Genomic DNA, 15,750 nt, shown 5'->3' on the forward strand with positions numbered 1-15,750 from the left:
ACAAGTAAGGAAACTAGTGGCCAGTTCGATGTACACTCATGTGGGCAATGGCAAAAACACCCTTTTTTGGAGGGACAGATGGTTAAATGGGTGCTCTATCGCTAAGCTGGCACCTGAAGTGATCTCAAAGGTGGATAAAAAGGTGGCCTCTACCAAGACAGTGCATCAAGCTTTGGAGGGCATGTTGTGGGTTAGGGACATCAAGACAACCCTCTCCCTTGTAGGTATACAGCAATATCTTACGCTTTCGGACACCCTGGGTGAGATCGTGCTCACTCTTCAAGAAGATCACCGTGTATGGAGATTCGAGTCTTCGGGCCTTTTCTCTTCTAGGTCCTGCTACAAGGTTCAGTTTTTGGGCTCCATCACCTTCGAACCTTGGAAAAGACTTTGGAAATCTTGGGCTCCTAAGTGTAAGACCTTTTTATGGTTAGCCATGCAGAATAAATGTTGGACAGCTGACAGGCTGCAAAAAAGAGGTCTTCCCCATCCGGAAGCATGCCCTTTCTGTGAACAAGAGCAAGAATCAGTTCAGCATCTGTTGACTAGTTGCGCCTTCGCAAGCAGTTTTGGCATAGCATCCTCTCCCCCTTTGGTTTGGGCCACCTAACTCCAGGACCAGAGGATACTAATTTTGCTGATTGGTGGGGAATAGTGACCATTCAGGTGCACAGAAACAATAGAAAGGGAGTCAACAGTGCCATTATTTTGGGAGCATGGTGCCTTTGGTTGCATAGAAACAGAGTTATCTTCGATGGAGATTCGCCAACCATTGGCAAGGTGCATAGAAGCTTCATCGATGAGCTATCTTTATGGGTGTTGGCTGGTGCCAAACACCTCGGAAGCCTTGGTCTTGCTGCCGCTCTAGGCGCAGCAAGCTCGACTTAATTTTTTCATTGGTCGTCTTTTTGTATCTTTGTCCTATGGACAGTTTTATTTATGCTTGTTGCTGGCCACCATAGGGTGGTTTTTGTAATGGTCCTCTTGGACCTTAATTTCCCTTCTTAATATAAAGATGTGCAGCTCTCCTGCGTTTTTCGAAAAAAAAATAGAGGTTGAAGGTATCGTTGCAGGTGTTATCGACAAGCCAGAGCAGCGTCTTGTACCCCTTATGTTGATGGGCATTGAGCGGAGCTCCAAAATGGCAAGCATCCTCGCGACGGTGTGGGTCAAGGGTTGGGTCTCGGCGGCGTGAACATCGTGCTCGGCGTGAAGCAGAGCTTTTTTCTCGAACACGCAGGAGAGTTGTGTATCATTATATTAAAAGTAGAAAGAAACAAGGTCCAAAATAGATCGGGGTACAAATGACGCCTTACGACAGTCTAAACGTAACGAACATAAACTGACTCATCTATAAAGCTCTAGTCCACAACTGAGAGGGAGGCAGCGAGGGAGGACAGCCCCTTGGCCCCAACAGTCTCCCACATACGGCGCTCGTCCCCAATTTAAATTAAGAAATTAGCAATATTAGGGGAAAGGCCATCAAAGATGCATCTGCTTCGGTGATTCCATAAGACCCAAGCACCTAGCATAATGAGGGAGTTTAGGCCATCTCTGAAGGACCCCTGAATAGCTTCATTTGCTTGATGCCACCACTCCATGAAATTAATATTCGATGGTTGCGGAGCCAAACCATGCAGCCGTATTGCCTAAGAAGGAGGAACCAATTCTCTAGAGAAGACACAAGTCACAAGCAGATGGTCTATTGTCTCCCTTTCCTGGTCACAAAGAGGACATCTTTCCGGATGATCCAGACCTCGCTTTTCAAGTCTATTTGTCGTCCAACATTTCTTATGAGCCACCAACCACAAAAAGAATCGACATTTGGGCAGAGCCCAAGTTTTCTAAATCCTCTCATAAGGTTTGAACTCCACTGAACCAAGAAAGAGCCCCTCATAAGCAGCTTTAGCCGAATATTTGCCATTAGCAGCCAACCGAAAAATATGCTCGTCCTCTTTCTCAGGGCAAAGATCAACTTGGGCCACCAAATCCCAAATGCGCAGAAAGTCTGCAAGTGCTCCAACAGATAAACTCCCAGGAATATCATTAATCCATAAATTATCTCTGATCGCCTCTTGAACTGTCCTTTTGTTAATCAGCTTCTTAGGAATGGTCTCTAAAAGACGAGGAGCAATATCCACTATCCGCTGCCCACCCAGCCATCAATCACTCCAGAAGAGGGTAGAGGCTCCATTTCCAATCTCAGAATACATGGCCATTTGTAAAAACTCTCGGATTTTCCTCGAGATATGAAGGGGCAGGGATGACCAGGGCCGACATGGCTCAGTTTTTTGCAGCCAAGCCCATCGCATTTTAAGAGCCCAACTCAGCTCAGTGATGCTGAAAATACCAGCCCACCAAGCTCGCGAGGTCTGCACACTCTTCCCCAGGCCACTGCACAATGTCCACCCATGGCATTTTTACGACCACGCCAAAGGAACCCTCTTCTAATTTTATCAATGTCCTTCATCGTAGCAGAAGACAGGTCCACAGCCATAGCACAGTAAATCAGCATCCCTGTCAAAACAGATTGCACCAACACACTTCTTCATGCTTTAGTCAACAAATCAGCTTTCCATTCAGGTAGTTGATTAGCTATTTTGTCCACAATGGGATGCACATGCTCCCTTTTTAATTTATGTAAAGAAAGGGGCAGACCAAGGTATTTGCAAGGAAAGCTAGAGATCTCACAAGGCCAAAACTATTGAATCATCTCTAAATTGTCCTCATGACACCTGATGGGATAGACACTAGATTTCTGATTATTATATAAACCAGAAGCCTCTCCAAAAAGGTGAAGGATGTCTGAAACCATAATCATGTCCTCCGCCACGGGATTGATGAAGAGAACCACATCATCAGCATAAAGAGAAACCCGGTGCTGCAACTGCCTAGAAGAAAGAGGTTGTAACAAACCTTCATCGTCTGCTTTAGAGAAAAGCTGACCAAGCACATCCATGACAAGCACAAACAGCATCGGAGAAAGAGGGTCCCCCTGTCGCAGCCCTCTTTTATGTGAAATGAGGCTTCCCGGGTGACCATTAAATAACACCCGAGTGGAGGAGGTGAGGAGCAGCCCAGAGATGATATCTCTCCAGATCTGCCCAAAACCTAGATTTTGCAAAACCTCAATAAGGAAGGGCCAGGAGACCGAATCAAAAGCTTTAGTCATATCCAGCTTGATCATCAGACGTGAAACGGAGCTCTAGCCACAGTTAATCTTATTTCCGTGTGTTACAGATTAATTTTGTATCTCCATACAAACTAATCTTAAGAACTAGCATTGGAGAAGATGGTTTCTAGTTGTAAGGTCTTGGAGCTATGAAATGCATTGGGAGTGCCCTTAGAAACACATTTATGGCACTCCTTTTGGAAATATTGGATAATTAGCAATAACAGACTACCCCATAGATACATCATACATGCAGACAGTTCCATACATTTTTTTTCTCGAAACACGCAGGAGAGCTGCGTGTAATTTATATTAAGAAAGAGAAAGGTCTGAGAACAGACCGGGGTACAGACGACTCCTTACGGAGGTCGAAAACACAAATACAGAAACACACTCATCCCTTATCTATGACACAACAACAGGCCCTCCTAGACTTAAGGCCATAAGCCCCTAAGCCCTCTAGCCCCGGCCATACCCCACAGCGTAGCATCCTCATGGATGTGCTGCAGGATATCTCTAGTGCTCGGGGAAGCTCCCTCGAAGACACAAGTGTTTCGATGTTTCCACAGCCACCAAGCCACAAGGATTACCAACGTGTTAAAACCTTTTCTCTTCTCTTTAGGAACCTGGCCTTCAGCATTGCTCCACCAATCTTGGAAAATCATGTCCTCAGGCCCAGGTGCCAGATATTGCAGCCCCACTTTACACCACACCTGCCACCAAATGTTTCTAGAGAACACATAAGAGAGCAAAATATGTTGGACTGTTTCTTCATGTTGATCGCAAAAGAGGCATTTGTCATGATGATCCATACCTCGCCGGGCCAATCTGTCAGCCGTCCAACACCGGTTGAGAGAGGCTAGCCAAATGAAGAATTTACATTTTGGAGGAGCCCAACTCTTCCAAATTCTTTTAGCCGGCTCAAAGGATGTTGTACCGTTCCAAAAGCTGTTATAAGCCGTCTTAGAGGAATAAAGGCCAGAAGCGCAAGGCACCCAAATGTGGACATCAGGAACTCCTGTCTGTAAATGAACATCCTGAATTAGATCCCAAACCAGAAGGAACTCCCTGATGACAACAGCGGTCAGACCCCCAGAGATATCCTGAATCCAACTATTATCAGCAAGAGCCTCCTGCACCGTACGTCCTGTCCTGACCCTACTCGGAATACGACTGAATAGGTAAGGGGCAAAAAATGCAATAGATTGTCCTTGAATCCATCTATCCATCCAAAAGAGGGTTGTGGCACCATCCCCCACAGAAGAGTGAACCGAGGCCCGAAAGAGAGCTTCAGCATTTGGATGAACTTTTATGTCAAACTCAGTCCATGGTCTCTCTACCTGTGTTTTTCTGAGCCAGAGCCATCTCACATTAAGAGCCCAACCAAGGATTTCCAGGTTGTGAATACCCAAGCCGCCAAACTTAAGCGGACGACACACCCTTGTCCATCCAACAGCACAATGGCCTCCCTTGATATCTTTTCTGCCCTTCTAGAGGAAACCCCTGCGAATCTTGTCAATGGCTTTGATAACCCATTTAGGGCATAAAAGGACAAGAAGATGGTATATAGGAATGGCAGTGAGGACAACCTTAACCAAAGTCAGTCTTCCAGCATTGGTGATCAGGGCAGATTTCCACCCTGGCAATTTGTCAGCCACCTTGTCAATAAGCTCTTGAAAAGCAAACTTTGGAAGCTTCTTTACCGATAGAGGCAGTCCCAAATATCTACAGGGGAACTGCTGCACATTACAAGGGAAAATCTCCTTGGACATGTCAACTTGCTGCTCATTACAATGTATGGGTGTGATGCTACATTTGTTGATATTTGTGACAAGACCTGTAGCTTCCCCAAAAATCCTTAATATTTCCTTCAGCAAATTGAGCTCATCAATTTCAGGCTTTAAAAACAGCACCACATCGTCTGCATATAAGGAAATGCGTTGGCCCCTACCGCGCCTTAGAAGAGGTTGCAACAAACCCAGATCTTGCGCCTTCAGTATCAGCGAGTTGAGGACATCCATAACAATGATAAAGAGCATAGGGGACAGGGGGTCCCCCTGCCTAAGGCCTCTTCTGTGATGAATAATATCCCCAGGCTCTCCATTAACCAAGACCCTAGTAGTGGAAGAACTCAGGACCCTTGAGACTATTCCACACCACAGAGGACCAAAACCCAAATGCCTAAGAACCTCAAAAAGGAAGGTCCAAGAGACCGAGTCAAAAGCCTTTCCAATGTCCAACTTCAATAAGATTCTAGACATTTTTTGTCCATAAATAGCCTTGGTTGTTTGCTGCACCATGACAAAATTATCATGTATACTTCTACCTTTCACAAACGCACTTTGGTTCACAGAGACCAAGTCAGGGAGCTTAGGAGCAAGTCTATTAGCCAAAATCTTGGTAACAATTTTTGCAAAACTGTGAATTAGGCTTATTGGCCTGAAATCCTTCACCTCAATGGCCTCACTCTTCTTTGGCAACAAAGTAACATAGGCTGAGTTGAGCAGATATAATCTAGAAGCATCCCCCTGCCAAACTTTCATCAAGGCTGCCATAAAATCCATTTTGATGATAGGCCAAACCTTTTTGTAAAATCGACATGTGTACCCATCTGGCCCCGGAGCCTTGTCAGAAGGAAGCGACCTGATGGTGTGCCAAACCTCCTCCTCGGTGATCATCTGCTCAAGTTCTTGGAGGTTCAACGGACATCTATGAAAGGCTTCCAGATTTAGGGCTGAAGCTCTGGGAGGGACCATTCCAAGCAGCGAATTATAAAAATCCCAAACAGCCTCCTTCTTCTCCTTTTGATCAACGATTAATCTGTTTTGAACCTGGATTTTTCCAATAAAATTCTTCTTTTTCCTATATCTGGCGTGCTGGTGAAAGTATTTAGTGTTGGCATCACCTTCTTTCATCCACAACAGCCTACTCCTCAAACGGGCTATGGTTCTCTCAAGGGAAACCAGAGCCAAAGAATGATGTTTTAATCGTTGTCTTAGCCACTCTTCCTGTGGGGATAGAGATCTAGAATCTCTTGAAAATAATATAATTGTGTTTCACCAAACTAATTGCAAAACAAGCTAAGGTGAGTTTGATGTTGCTCCAACAATTTTTAAGGTCCTCTATTATACTTCATTTTGCACTTCTGCTAAGTGAAAACCTCTTCTAATGAAGTAGTCCCAGCAAACCAACAAATAGTCGGATCCAAGTAGAAATAGAGGACAGGACAAAATACAATGTTAGCTTTCCTCCTGATTAAGAAAGGGCATACTGGCATCAAATTTTTAATGTAAATAGAGGCAGCAAATATAAGAGGATTAAAAGTCTGATAAATGGACCAAAAACATGTTTTATTATTATTAAATAATATTGATTCCTAATTCCTATTATGCACACATTTGTGACACCACTATACCAGTATATCAAGCAGACCAGCTTGGGCAAGCCCAGAAAAGTAGGACTCTGGCAGGAGCTGCCCATTGCCTGCATTTCCTTTTCCGTATAAAATAGCAGAATCAAAGAAAAAATATCGAACTACTCGATATCAGAAAGGAAAGGCACACATGAAAAGATAGCATTGAAAGGTAGACATGAAAGATATTTGACCAGGAAATTGGATATAATCAAGAAGAGTCAAACACTTGACATATCAAGAGCAGCATTATGACTCATGCATACCTTTTTTGTGTCACTTTGAGCATCATAGTTTGTCACCTTTGCCTCACATTTCAACTCAGTTTGATAGTTCCTAAAAAAACATAATATGAATTGCATGCAGTGATATGATAGAACAAATAAGGACTGATACATTATATAAGCCCTTACTAGGTGAGTACTCGTGCGTTGCAACGGGAACATATAATAACATAATAACTTATATACAAAATGTGTCTTATATGTTATAAAAAATATTTCATAATCCATTTGTAATCCTAGCCATACATAAATTTTGTTATTTTAATTTAGTTGTTTCACTACTCCATTGCAACCATCAGTATCATGCAGACTTCGATATATGGCATGATTTGCATGGTCTCATCATTGAAGAGCACGTGTCACACCTGCCGGTAGAAGTTCCCTCGTACATTGTCAGTCATCAGGTACGCACCACCATACACGCTTGCTTAAACAAAAAAGCAAGTGTATATGTTTGCAAAGAGAATTAAAGGCAGGCCGGCACAAAAGCTACCCCGACGATGGCGAGTGGTCATTGTTGTCGGTCCTCCTCTGCGTCACCTCTGGTGCCAAGATGACGTCATAGTCCTTGATATAGTAGTCATCGAACGCGCACGACATGGCGAGTACCGATGACTCTTGGCTGGGCTACCAAACGAAGTGCACCCCGGGCTCATCAACGAGGTAGTACACCTAGCCGTTGCACCACCGGATGTGCTACTCCTCTACATAAATCTTGTTCGAGAACACTCACACAACGTCAGCAATGACCGTCGTCCCAGCGCACAAGAATTTATGGCCGGTCAGTAGTGACTTACGTGGGAGGTTGAGCTTCAGGTGGATGATGAGCTGGACGATGTGACGGCGCCGTTGTCGGATGCGGTGCCCAGAACAACCAGAGAGTCGCCGGCGTTGGCGACGACCATGAGGTCCCCCTATTTGAAGATGGACAGCGCAGTGCAGCCGCTCTGGACCGCGTCCAAGCGGCGGCTGCGCCGGAGCTTGCCGAACACAGAGAAGCATGCGGTCACGTAGTACTGCTTCCAGAGGTCGAACTGGCAGTCGCCAAGCTTCTTTTCGTCGTCGATGAGCGACGCCAACGCGAGCGCCTCCTGCCAGTGGTGTTTGTTCGGGGTTTCCAAGTAAGAAACATGGATTCATCTTTGGCGTTGGTTTATGAAAATGACTCACAAGTCAGAGTCATGGAAAAATATTACGGAGAATAAATGTCACACATATAAAAAAGAATTTAAGTTAAAAACATTATTCAAACAAAAGAAATTGCATGCAAGGCTCTTTTTTAAATACTACTCCCTCCATCCAAAAATATAATTCAGGAATCTCGTTGATAATTATCTACTACTACACATTGTGCAAAGGTATCAGGTGGGCTTTGGGAGACGTAATATATATTTTTACTGTAACAAATATTGACATAAATACACATGTGGTGTAGTGGTAGCTACGAGCACATTTGCTTGAGAGGTCGCAGGTTCGAAACCCATTGGAGCCACATTTGTGTTTTTTTAATTTAATTTTAGCTAGGCGTGGGATGCACGTGGGAGTGGGAATGGGATTTGCGGGGAGGGGGAAATGAGAAAGACAGTGCGGGGAGGAGGTAATGGGAATGGCAGAACACGAAATGACAGCCGGGAATGGGAATGGACTTTGCGGGTGTAAGTAGAGGGACTCTAACTCTCATCAAGAGGATGACACTATGAGTTGGGGCAATTTTCTGTTTATTTCCTCAAACACTACACAATGTCATACCCGTCTAAGGGTCGGGATACATATTTATAGCCCAAGGGGCTGCAGCATATGCTTCCTAGAGTTGCGAATATGCTGTCCTACAAACTGCACTAACCACTAGGTGCTGTTGTACTCTAGTCAAAAGGAAAAACTGCAGCAAGCTGCTGTCCTCCAAAAGCTGAAACTGAAAAAGGAGATGCCTGCAGGCTGTCCTTGCAGTCAAAAGACTGCTGCTGTGCTGCCTGCCGCAGTCCTTGCTGTCTGCCGCAGTCCTTGCTGTCAAAAGCTGTTGTGTTGCTGCTGTCTAAAAGCTGCTGTGTTGCTGATGTCCTGCAGCAGAGATGCTGTGCGGACTGCGGACTGTCCTCCACACATGACTTATTCCATCATTCTCCCCCTAAGTCTTGTGTGTCGCCTTGTGGGAAAGTTGAGCCATTCCAGACCTAGAACAAAGCTCAAGGAACTTGATCCTCCCAAGGGGCTTGGTGAGCAGATCCGCAAGCTGATCCTTGGTGTTGATGTATCGCGCCTTGATGCTTCCTTCTGTCAAACAGTCACGGATGAAGTGATACCTCACCCGGATGTGCTTGCTCCGTTCATGGAACACGGGGTTCTTGGCCAACGCCAGGGCGGACTGGCTGTCCACCCGGAGTTCCACTGCTCCAACGTCTCTCCCAAGGAGATCACCGAGCAGGCGAGCAAGCCAGAGCGCCTGAGTTGAAGCGGTGGAGGCCGCTATGTACTCGGCCTCGCAGCTGGGCATGGCCACCACCTGCTGCTTGACCGACTGCCAGCTGATGGGGCACTTGCCGAGGAAGAAGAGGATCCCGCTTGTGCTCTTGCTGGTGTCGATGTCGCCGGCGTGGTCGCTGTCGCTGTACCCGACAAGATGTGCCTCCCCAGGGCACCTCGGGTAGTAGAGACCGTGGTCGAGAGTCCCCGCAACATAGCGGATGATCCTCTTCACAGCCTGCTCATGCTCCGTCGTCGGTCGCTGCAGGAACCGACTAACATAGCCGACGGAATATGACAAGTCCGGCCGTGTGTGGACGAGATAGCGAAGGCTCCCCACAAGACGCCGGTACTGTGTATCATCCACCTCCTCCGTCGTGTTGTCGCGACTCAGCTTCAACCTCTCCTCCATCGAAGTGAGAGCTGGGTTGCAGTCGGTGAGCCCAGCCAGCTCAACAATGCGCTTGGCATAGGCGGTCTGGCGAAGTGTGATCCCGGAGTCTCCCTGGTGCACCTCAATCCCCAGGTAGAAGGAGAGATGCCCCAGGTCACTCATTTGGAAGGTGGCCTTCATCTCTTCCTTGAACGCTGCCACCTCTGCATCCTTGGCGCCGGTGATCACCAAGTCGTCGACGTAGACACCCACCAGCAGGGCACTTCCTTCATTGCCCCGCCGATAGATGGCCGCCTCGTGCGGGCTTGGCATGAAGCCCATCCTCTTGAGCGTGGAATCCAGCTTGGCATTCCACGCCCTTGGTGCCTGTCGCAAGCCGTAGACAGCCTTGCGCAGGCGCAACACCTTGCCCTCCTTGCCAGGGATCGCAAAACCTGGCGGCTGGTGTACATAGACCTCCTCCTTTAAGTCGCCGTTAAGAAACGCCGACTTGACATCCATGTGATGAACATGCCAGCCCTTCAGGGCTGCCAGCGCGAGGAGTCGCACGGATTCCATCCGTGCTACAGGGGCGAAGGCATCGTCAAAGTCGATCCCCTCCTGCTGCAAGAAACCGCGTGCCACCAAGCGAGCCTTATGCTTGACGATGGCGCCGGCTTCATCCCTCTTCAGTTTGAACACCCACTTAAGGGTGATCGCGCGATGACCATGAGGGAGATCAGCGAGCTCCCAAGTGCGGTTCGTCTCAACCGCGTCCATCTCCGACTGCATCGCGGCACGCCAAGCCGCATGTTTCTCGGCCTCCGCGAAAGACCGAGGCTCACCATCGTCGCATGCAAGATGCAACTCTCCTGCCAGAATGCGAGATGCAGGGCCTGGCACCGACGGGTCGATGAAGAAGGCCCTCCACCCTTCGATACCGCAACGGCTCGCCGTCGTAGCACGCGTCGACGCGCTCCTCGTCGCGGGACAGAGGGGTCACGAGCTCCACTGGGTCGTGCTCGACACGAGCTGGTGTCGGAGAGGACGTTCCCGGAGAGGGTACCGTCGGTGCTGGAGTACGTGGTGGCGAAGAGCTCGCTGTAGCCGGAGTCGTGGCTGGAGTGCGTGGTGGTGAAGAGCTCGTTGTAGCAGGAGCTGGAGAGTGTGGCGCTGGAGTCGGTGGAGACTTGGGGGCTGGGGTAGACCTGCTCGGAGAAGAGTTGCCTACTCCCCCAGCTCCCTCAAAGTGGACGTACTCGATGGTGAAGTCGTACATCGGAGTCGTGCCGTCGTCCACCGCCTTGTCCCACGCCCATCCTCGCCCTTCGTCAAACACTACGTCGCGCGCCGTGCGCACACGCTGTGTTCTTGGGTCAAGGATGCGGTAGGCCTTCGAGCCCTCCGCGTAGCCAATGAACACCCCCGGGGTGCTCCTATCGTCGAGCTTGCTGATGTGGCCAAGCTCCTTGGTGAACGCGAGGCAGCCGAAGACCCGTAGGTGAGAGACCGCCGGCTTGCGCCCATGCCAAGCCTCGTACGGTGTCATCCCGTTGAGAGCCTTGGTGGGCGAGCGGTTGAGGATGTAAACCGCTGTCACCACCGCCTCTCCCCAGAAGACAGCTGGCATTCCTCTCTGCTTGAGGAGAGCCCGAGCCATCCCCACAACCGTCTGGTTGCGCCGCTCGACGACGCCGTTCTGCTGCGGGCTGTACGGCGCGGAGTAGTGGCGCTGAACGCCCTCATCCGCGCAGTACGACGCGAACTCAGTCGCCGTGAATTCGCCGCCGTTGTCGGTGCGCAGCTTGCGGCCGCACTCCGCCTCCGCAGCGACCTGCACACGCCTGATGGTGTTCGCAGCCTCTCCCTTGCTGCCAAGGATCATCACCCACATGTAGCGGGAGAGATCGTCGACGAGCAGCAAGAAGTAGCGTCGTCCTCCTGGTGTGGCTGGTGTCACCGGACCACACAAGTCCCCATGCACGAGCTCGAGCCTCTCCTTGGCTCGGAAGCTCGACTGCTGGGGAAAGGGGAGTCGTCTCTGCTTTGTCAACACGCAGACATCGCAGAATTGCTCCACATGGTCAAGGCACGGCAGGCCTCGTACCATCTCCTTGGCGCTGAGCCGCTTCAGGGCTTCGAAGTTAAGGTGCCCGAAGCGCTCGTGCCACTGTCATGCCCCGTCGTCTCGACGAGCAGCAAGGCAGCAAGGTTGTGCCACCTTCACATTGAGGATGTAAAGCCGATTTGCACTCCTGCGTACCTTGACAAGAAGGCGACGAGAGGGATCCCAGATCCTCATGACTCCGTGCTCGACCTCCACGCGCGAACCGTTCTCATCCAGCTGTCCCAAGCTGATGATAGAGTTCCTCAACGCGGGGATGTAGTAGACTCCGGTGAGCAGCCTGTGCTCACCAGACGCGGCGGTGAAGACGACTGAGCCGGCGCCCTTGATCTCTACGCCGGAGGCGTCCCCAAACTTGACGGAGCCTCGGACGCTAGAGTCAAGCTCGGTGAAGAACTCCCGTCGGCCGGTCATGTGATGAGTGGCGCCGGTGTCGAGGCACCATCCTTCGATCATGTCCTTGTTGGAGCCGTCGCCGAGGAAAGCGCGTGCTTTCGACTCATCAAGGTGGAGGAGTGCCGCTGCGGCCGGTGCCGCTAGAGATGGCTCGATGCTTGCATGTGCCAGGAGCAGGGCCTCCTCCTCCGCCTCCGCCTGTGCGACGTTGGCCTGGCCACGTCGTGGCTGCCGACAATCCCTGGCCCAGTGGCCAAGCTTGCCGCAGTTGTGGCAGCCGTCGTCTCGTGCCGGCTTCTTGTTGCCGACGGCGCCGCCTTGGGCACCTCCACGTGCACCACCCTCAGCATGTCCTCGCGCCCCGGCCTGGGCGCCTCCACGCGCCTTGCGCGGCTTGCCGCGTTTGCGGCCTCGTGTCGAGGAGGACTCCCCCTTCTTCTTGTCACCCTGGCAGGCCTCCCACTGCTCCCGAGTGAGATGTAGCTTCCCGCCGATAGTGATAGGCCCAGAGAGAGCCTGTGGTTCGTCGCCGTCGACCACCTTGAGGCGACCAATCGCCTCTTCGATCGTCATCGTGGAGAGGTCTAGCAGAGACTCGATCGAGCGAGCAATCTGCTTGTACTTCTCGGGGATGCAACGGAAGAGCTTCTCAACAGCTCTCTCCTCATCGTAGGTGTCGTCGCCGAACTGCACCATCTTCTGCAACAGAGTGTTGAGGCGGAGAGCAAAGTCATCAACATCCTCACCTGGCTTGAAGGCCAGGTTCTCCCACTCCTTGCGAAGTTCTTGCGGGCACGATCGCTGCCGATGCGGGTCGCAGCGATGGCGTCCCAGGCCTCCTTGGCAGTCCGCTTCTGGGAAAGCGAAAACTGCATCTCGGGCGGGACTGCAGCAATGAGGGCATCCAGCGCCCGCCGATCCTCGTGGTAGTCGACATCGTCGTAACGAACTGCTTCCCACATGTGGCGAACCTGGAGCCGTACCCTCATCACCGCGGCCCACTCGACGTAGTTGGTCTTGGTGAGGGTAGGCCACCCACCGCCGGGACCGATGTCCCTGACAATGGCCTGGGCCATGCGGCGACCATGGTACCGATCCGGGGAGGGAGAACCGCGCCGCCCGTAGAGGCCGCGATCTCCGTCGACTCGGTCGCCGCCGCCGGGAGCACCGCCGGCGCGTCTACGCCCGTTTGGGCTGCCGCTGCGTGCGCCCCCGCCTGGAGCGCCGTCAGCGCGTCGGCGCCTATCCGGGCTGCCGCCACGCGCACCCCCATGGGGATGCGCGGCTGCCCACTGTGCCGCCTGCTCTCGCGCTGCTTCCCTCGCCAGCCTGAGCTCTTCGTCGGTGTTGTCGTCGACAGAAGCAGAGCTGCCAGCTCTACTGCCGCGCAGAACCTCGAGCTCTGTTGCCGCCGCACGTGCAGCATCCGCCGCCTCCGCTGCTTCTACTTCCGCTCTCGCCGCTGCCAGTTCCGCCGCCGCCAACCGTGCTGCCCTCGCCGCTGTCGCTGCAGCCGCTGCTGCTCACTCGCGTTCTTGTGCCGCGGCGACCTCGGCCTCCTGCTGGCGCCGCGCACTCGAAGTGGCCGAGCGTAGGGACATGGTGGGCTAGTGAGGGGTCGCTGCGTGTGGAAGAGGCTGTCTCAGACGAAAGGCTGCTCGTCTGAGCAGAGGAGGAAGGAACAGTTGGAGCTCTTGCTGCCGACTGAGTGTGGGGAGAGGCGCGGGAAGGAGATGAGCACGAGATGTTTAGGCTGCAGGATAGTTTGGCTCCGATACCAATTGTAAGTAGAGGGACTCTAACTCTCATCAAGAGGATGACACTATGAGTTGGGGCAATTTTCTGTTTATTTCCTCAAACACTACACAATGTCATACCCGTCTAAGGGTCGGGATACATATTTATAGCCCAAGGGGCTGCAGCATATGCTTCCTAGAGTTGCGAATATGCTGTCCTACAAACTGCACTAACCACTAGGTGCTGTTGTACTCTAGTCAAAAGGAAAAACTGCAGCAAGCTGCTGTCCTCCAAAAGCTGAAACTGAAAAAGGAGATGCCTGCAGGCTGTCCTTGCAGTCAAAAGACTGCTGCTGTGCTGCCTGCCGCAGTCCTTGCTGTCTGCCGCAGTCCTTGCAGTCAAAAGCTGCTGTGTTGCTGCTGTCTAAAAGCTGCTGTGTTGCTGCTGTCTAAAAGCTGCTGTGTTGCTGCTGTCCTGCAGCAGAGATGCTGTGCGGACTGCGGACTGTCCTCCACACATGACTTATTCCATCAGCGGGGAGGGGAGAATGAGAAAGACAGTGCGGGAATGGGAATGGCAGAACACGGAATGGCAGCCTACCCCTTACCGTCTTAATAAGTAGTAGATTATAGATCCCTGTTGTGGTCAGTATATCACTACATTCATTTTTGTTTACAGATCACGCTGTTAGAATCTCGTCTATATGGCTAGGATAGATAGAATGATAGATAGATCTCTATTAGGCAAGGATCTTTGTTGATAGATAGATCGATCCCTATTAGGCAACGGTCTCCGTGCCTATATGGCTAGACCGCTGGAATAAATAGATCGATCTCTATTAGACAAGAATCTCTGTTTATAGATAGATTGATCTCTATTAGGCAAGAACCTCGGTTGATTGGTTTTGTTTCTATAAACCCTCAATTATCGTTGCCCATATATGTGTAACACCATATTGGCGAGGATCATTCGGTAGTGGATTTATGGAGTAGATCGCGAGATCGAGAACCGAAGGTAAAATACACAAGAGACACGAAGATTTAAACAGGTTCGAACTCTCGATGCGAGATAATAACCTACATCCTGGATGCTGGTGACTATTGCTTATAATTTGATGATCTGTCCTCTTGGGGTGCCTCGTCCCTCCTTTTAAAGTCCGAGGAGGGGCAATTACAGGAAAGTAATATGATATCGTATTAGATCAGATTACATATTAGATACATATTAAGACACGGATCACCTTAACCGAGTCTAACTAGGACTCTTAGTTCTATCTCTACATGCATGTTTATTTTATCAACCGAACTCTACCATATTACATGGATATCGACCTTAACTACTGATTTGATAAGATCTTGTATCTCCACCTTTTCTGAATGATCATGGCATATTCCTGGCATGGGTTGAGTCCCTGGATAACGTGGCCAAGCACTCGGACCCAACTGTCAAGGTCTTGTTTGTTGAAGTGTCTTCGGGTACCCCTAGTATATATCCTTTACACACATCTCCTAAAATATATCGATAACCTTTCTATCACACGCCATTAACAAACACTTTCCAACTCTACAAAATGACAAAATAAACTTCACATGCAATTTTATTTGCCATTCGTGTCATATTCCCTCACTCCTCACATGTCCTTGTGTTATGTTGAAGACTATCCTACGAGTTGTTGTTTTTATGAGCATGTCTGGTTCAAGACTGATCTTACCACAACCACTACACTTAAGGGGCACAAGGGCTAGTCAAGAAGTCGATGCAGAGGTGATAGTCGATCTGAACGAGAAGTCG

General features: G+C 50.2%; 1 protein-coding gene across 11 annotated transcripts in view; it reads right to left on the reverse strand.

Annotated features, from left to right (window-relative positions):
• The window catches only part of LOC100280055 (uncharacterized), a 62,676-nt gene that overhangs the window by 34,701 nt on the left and 12,225 nt on the right, over positions 1-15,750 (reverse strand). For all 11 annotated transcript variants that reach the window (NM_001152995.1, XM_035964757.1, XM_035964758.1 and 8 more), the window contains 1 exon segment: positions 6,851-6,920. In NM_001152995.1, coding sequence (NP_001146467.1) covers positions 6,851-6,920 — 70 coding nt within the window.

Source organism: Zea mays, chromosome 2 (genome assembly GCF_902167145.1).
Source record: "Zea mays cultivar B73 chromosome 2, Zm-B73-REFERENCE-NAM-5.0, whole genome shotgun sequence".
Classification (NCBI taxonomy): Eukaryota; Viridiplantae; Streptophyta; class Magnoliopsida; order Poales; family Poaceae; genus Zea; species Zea mays.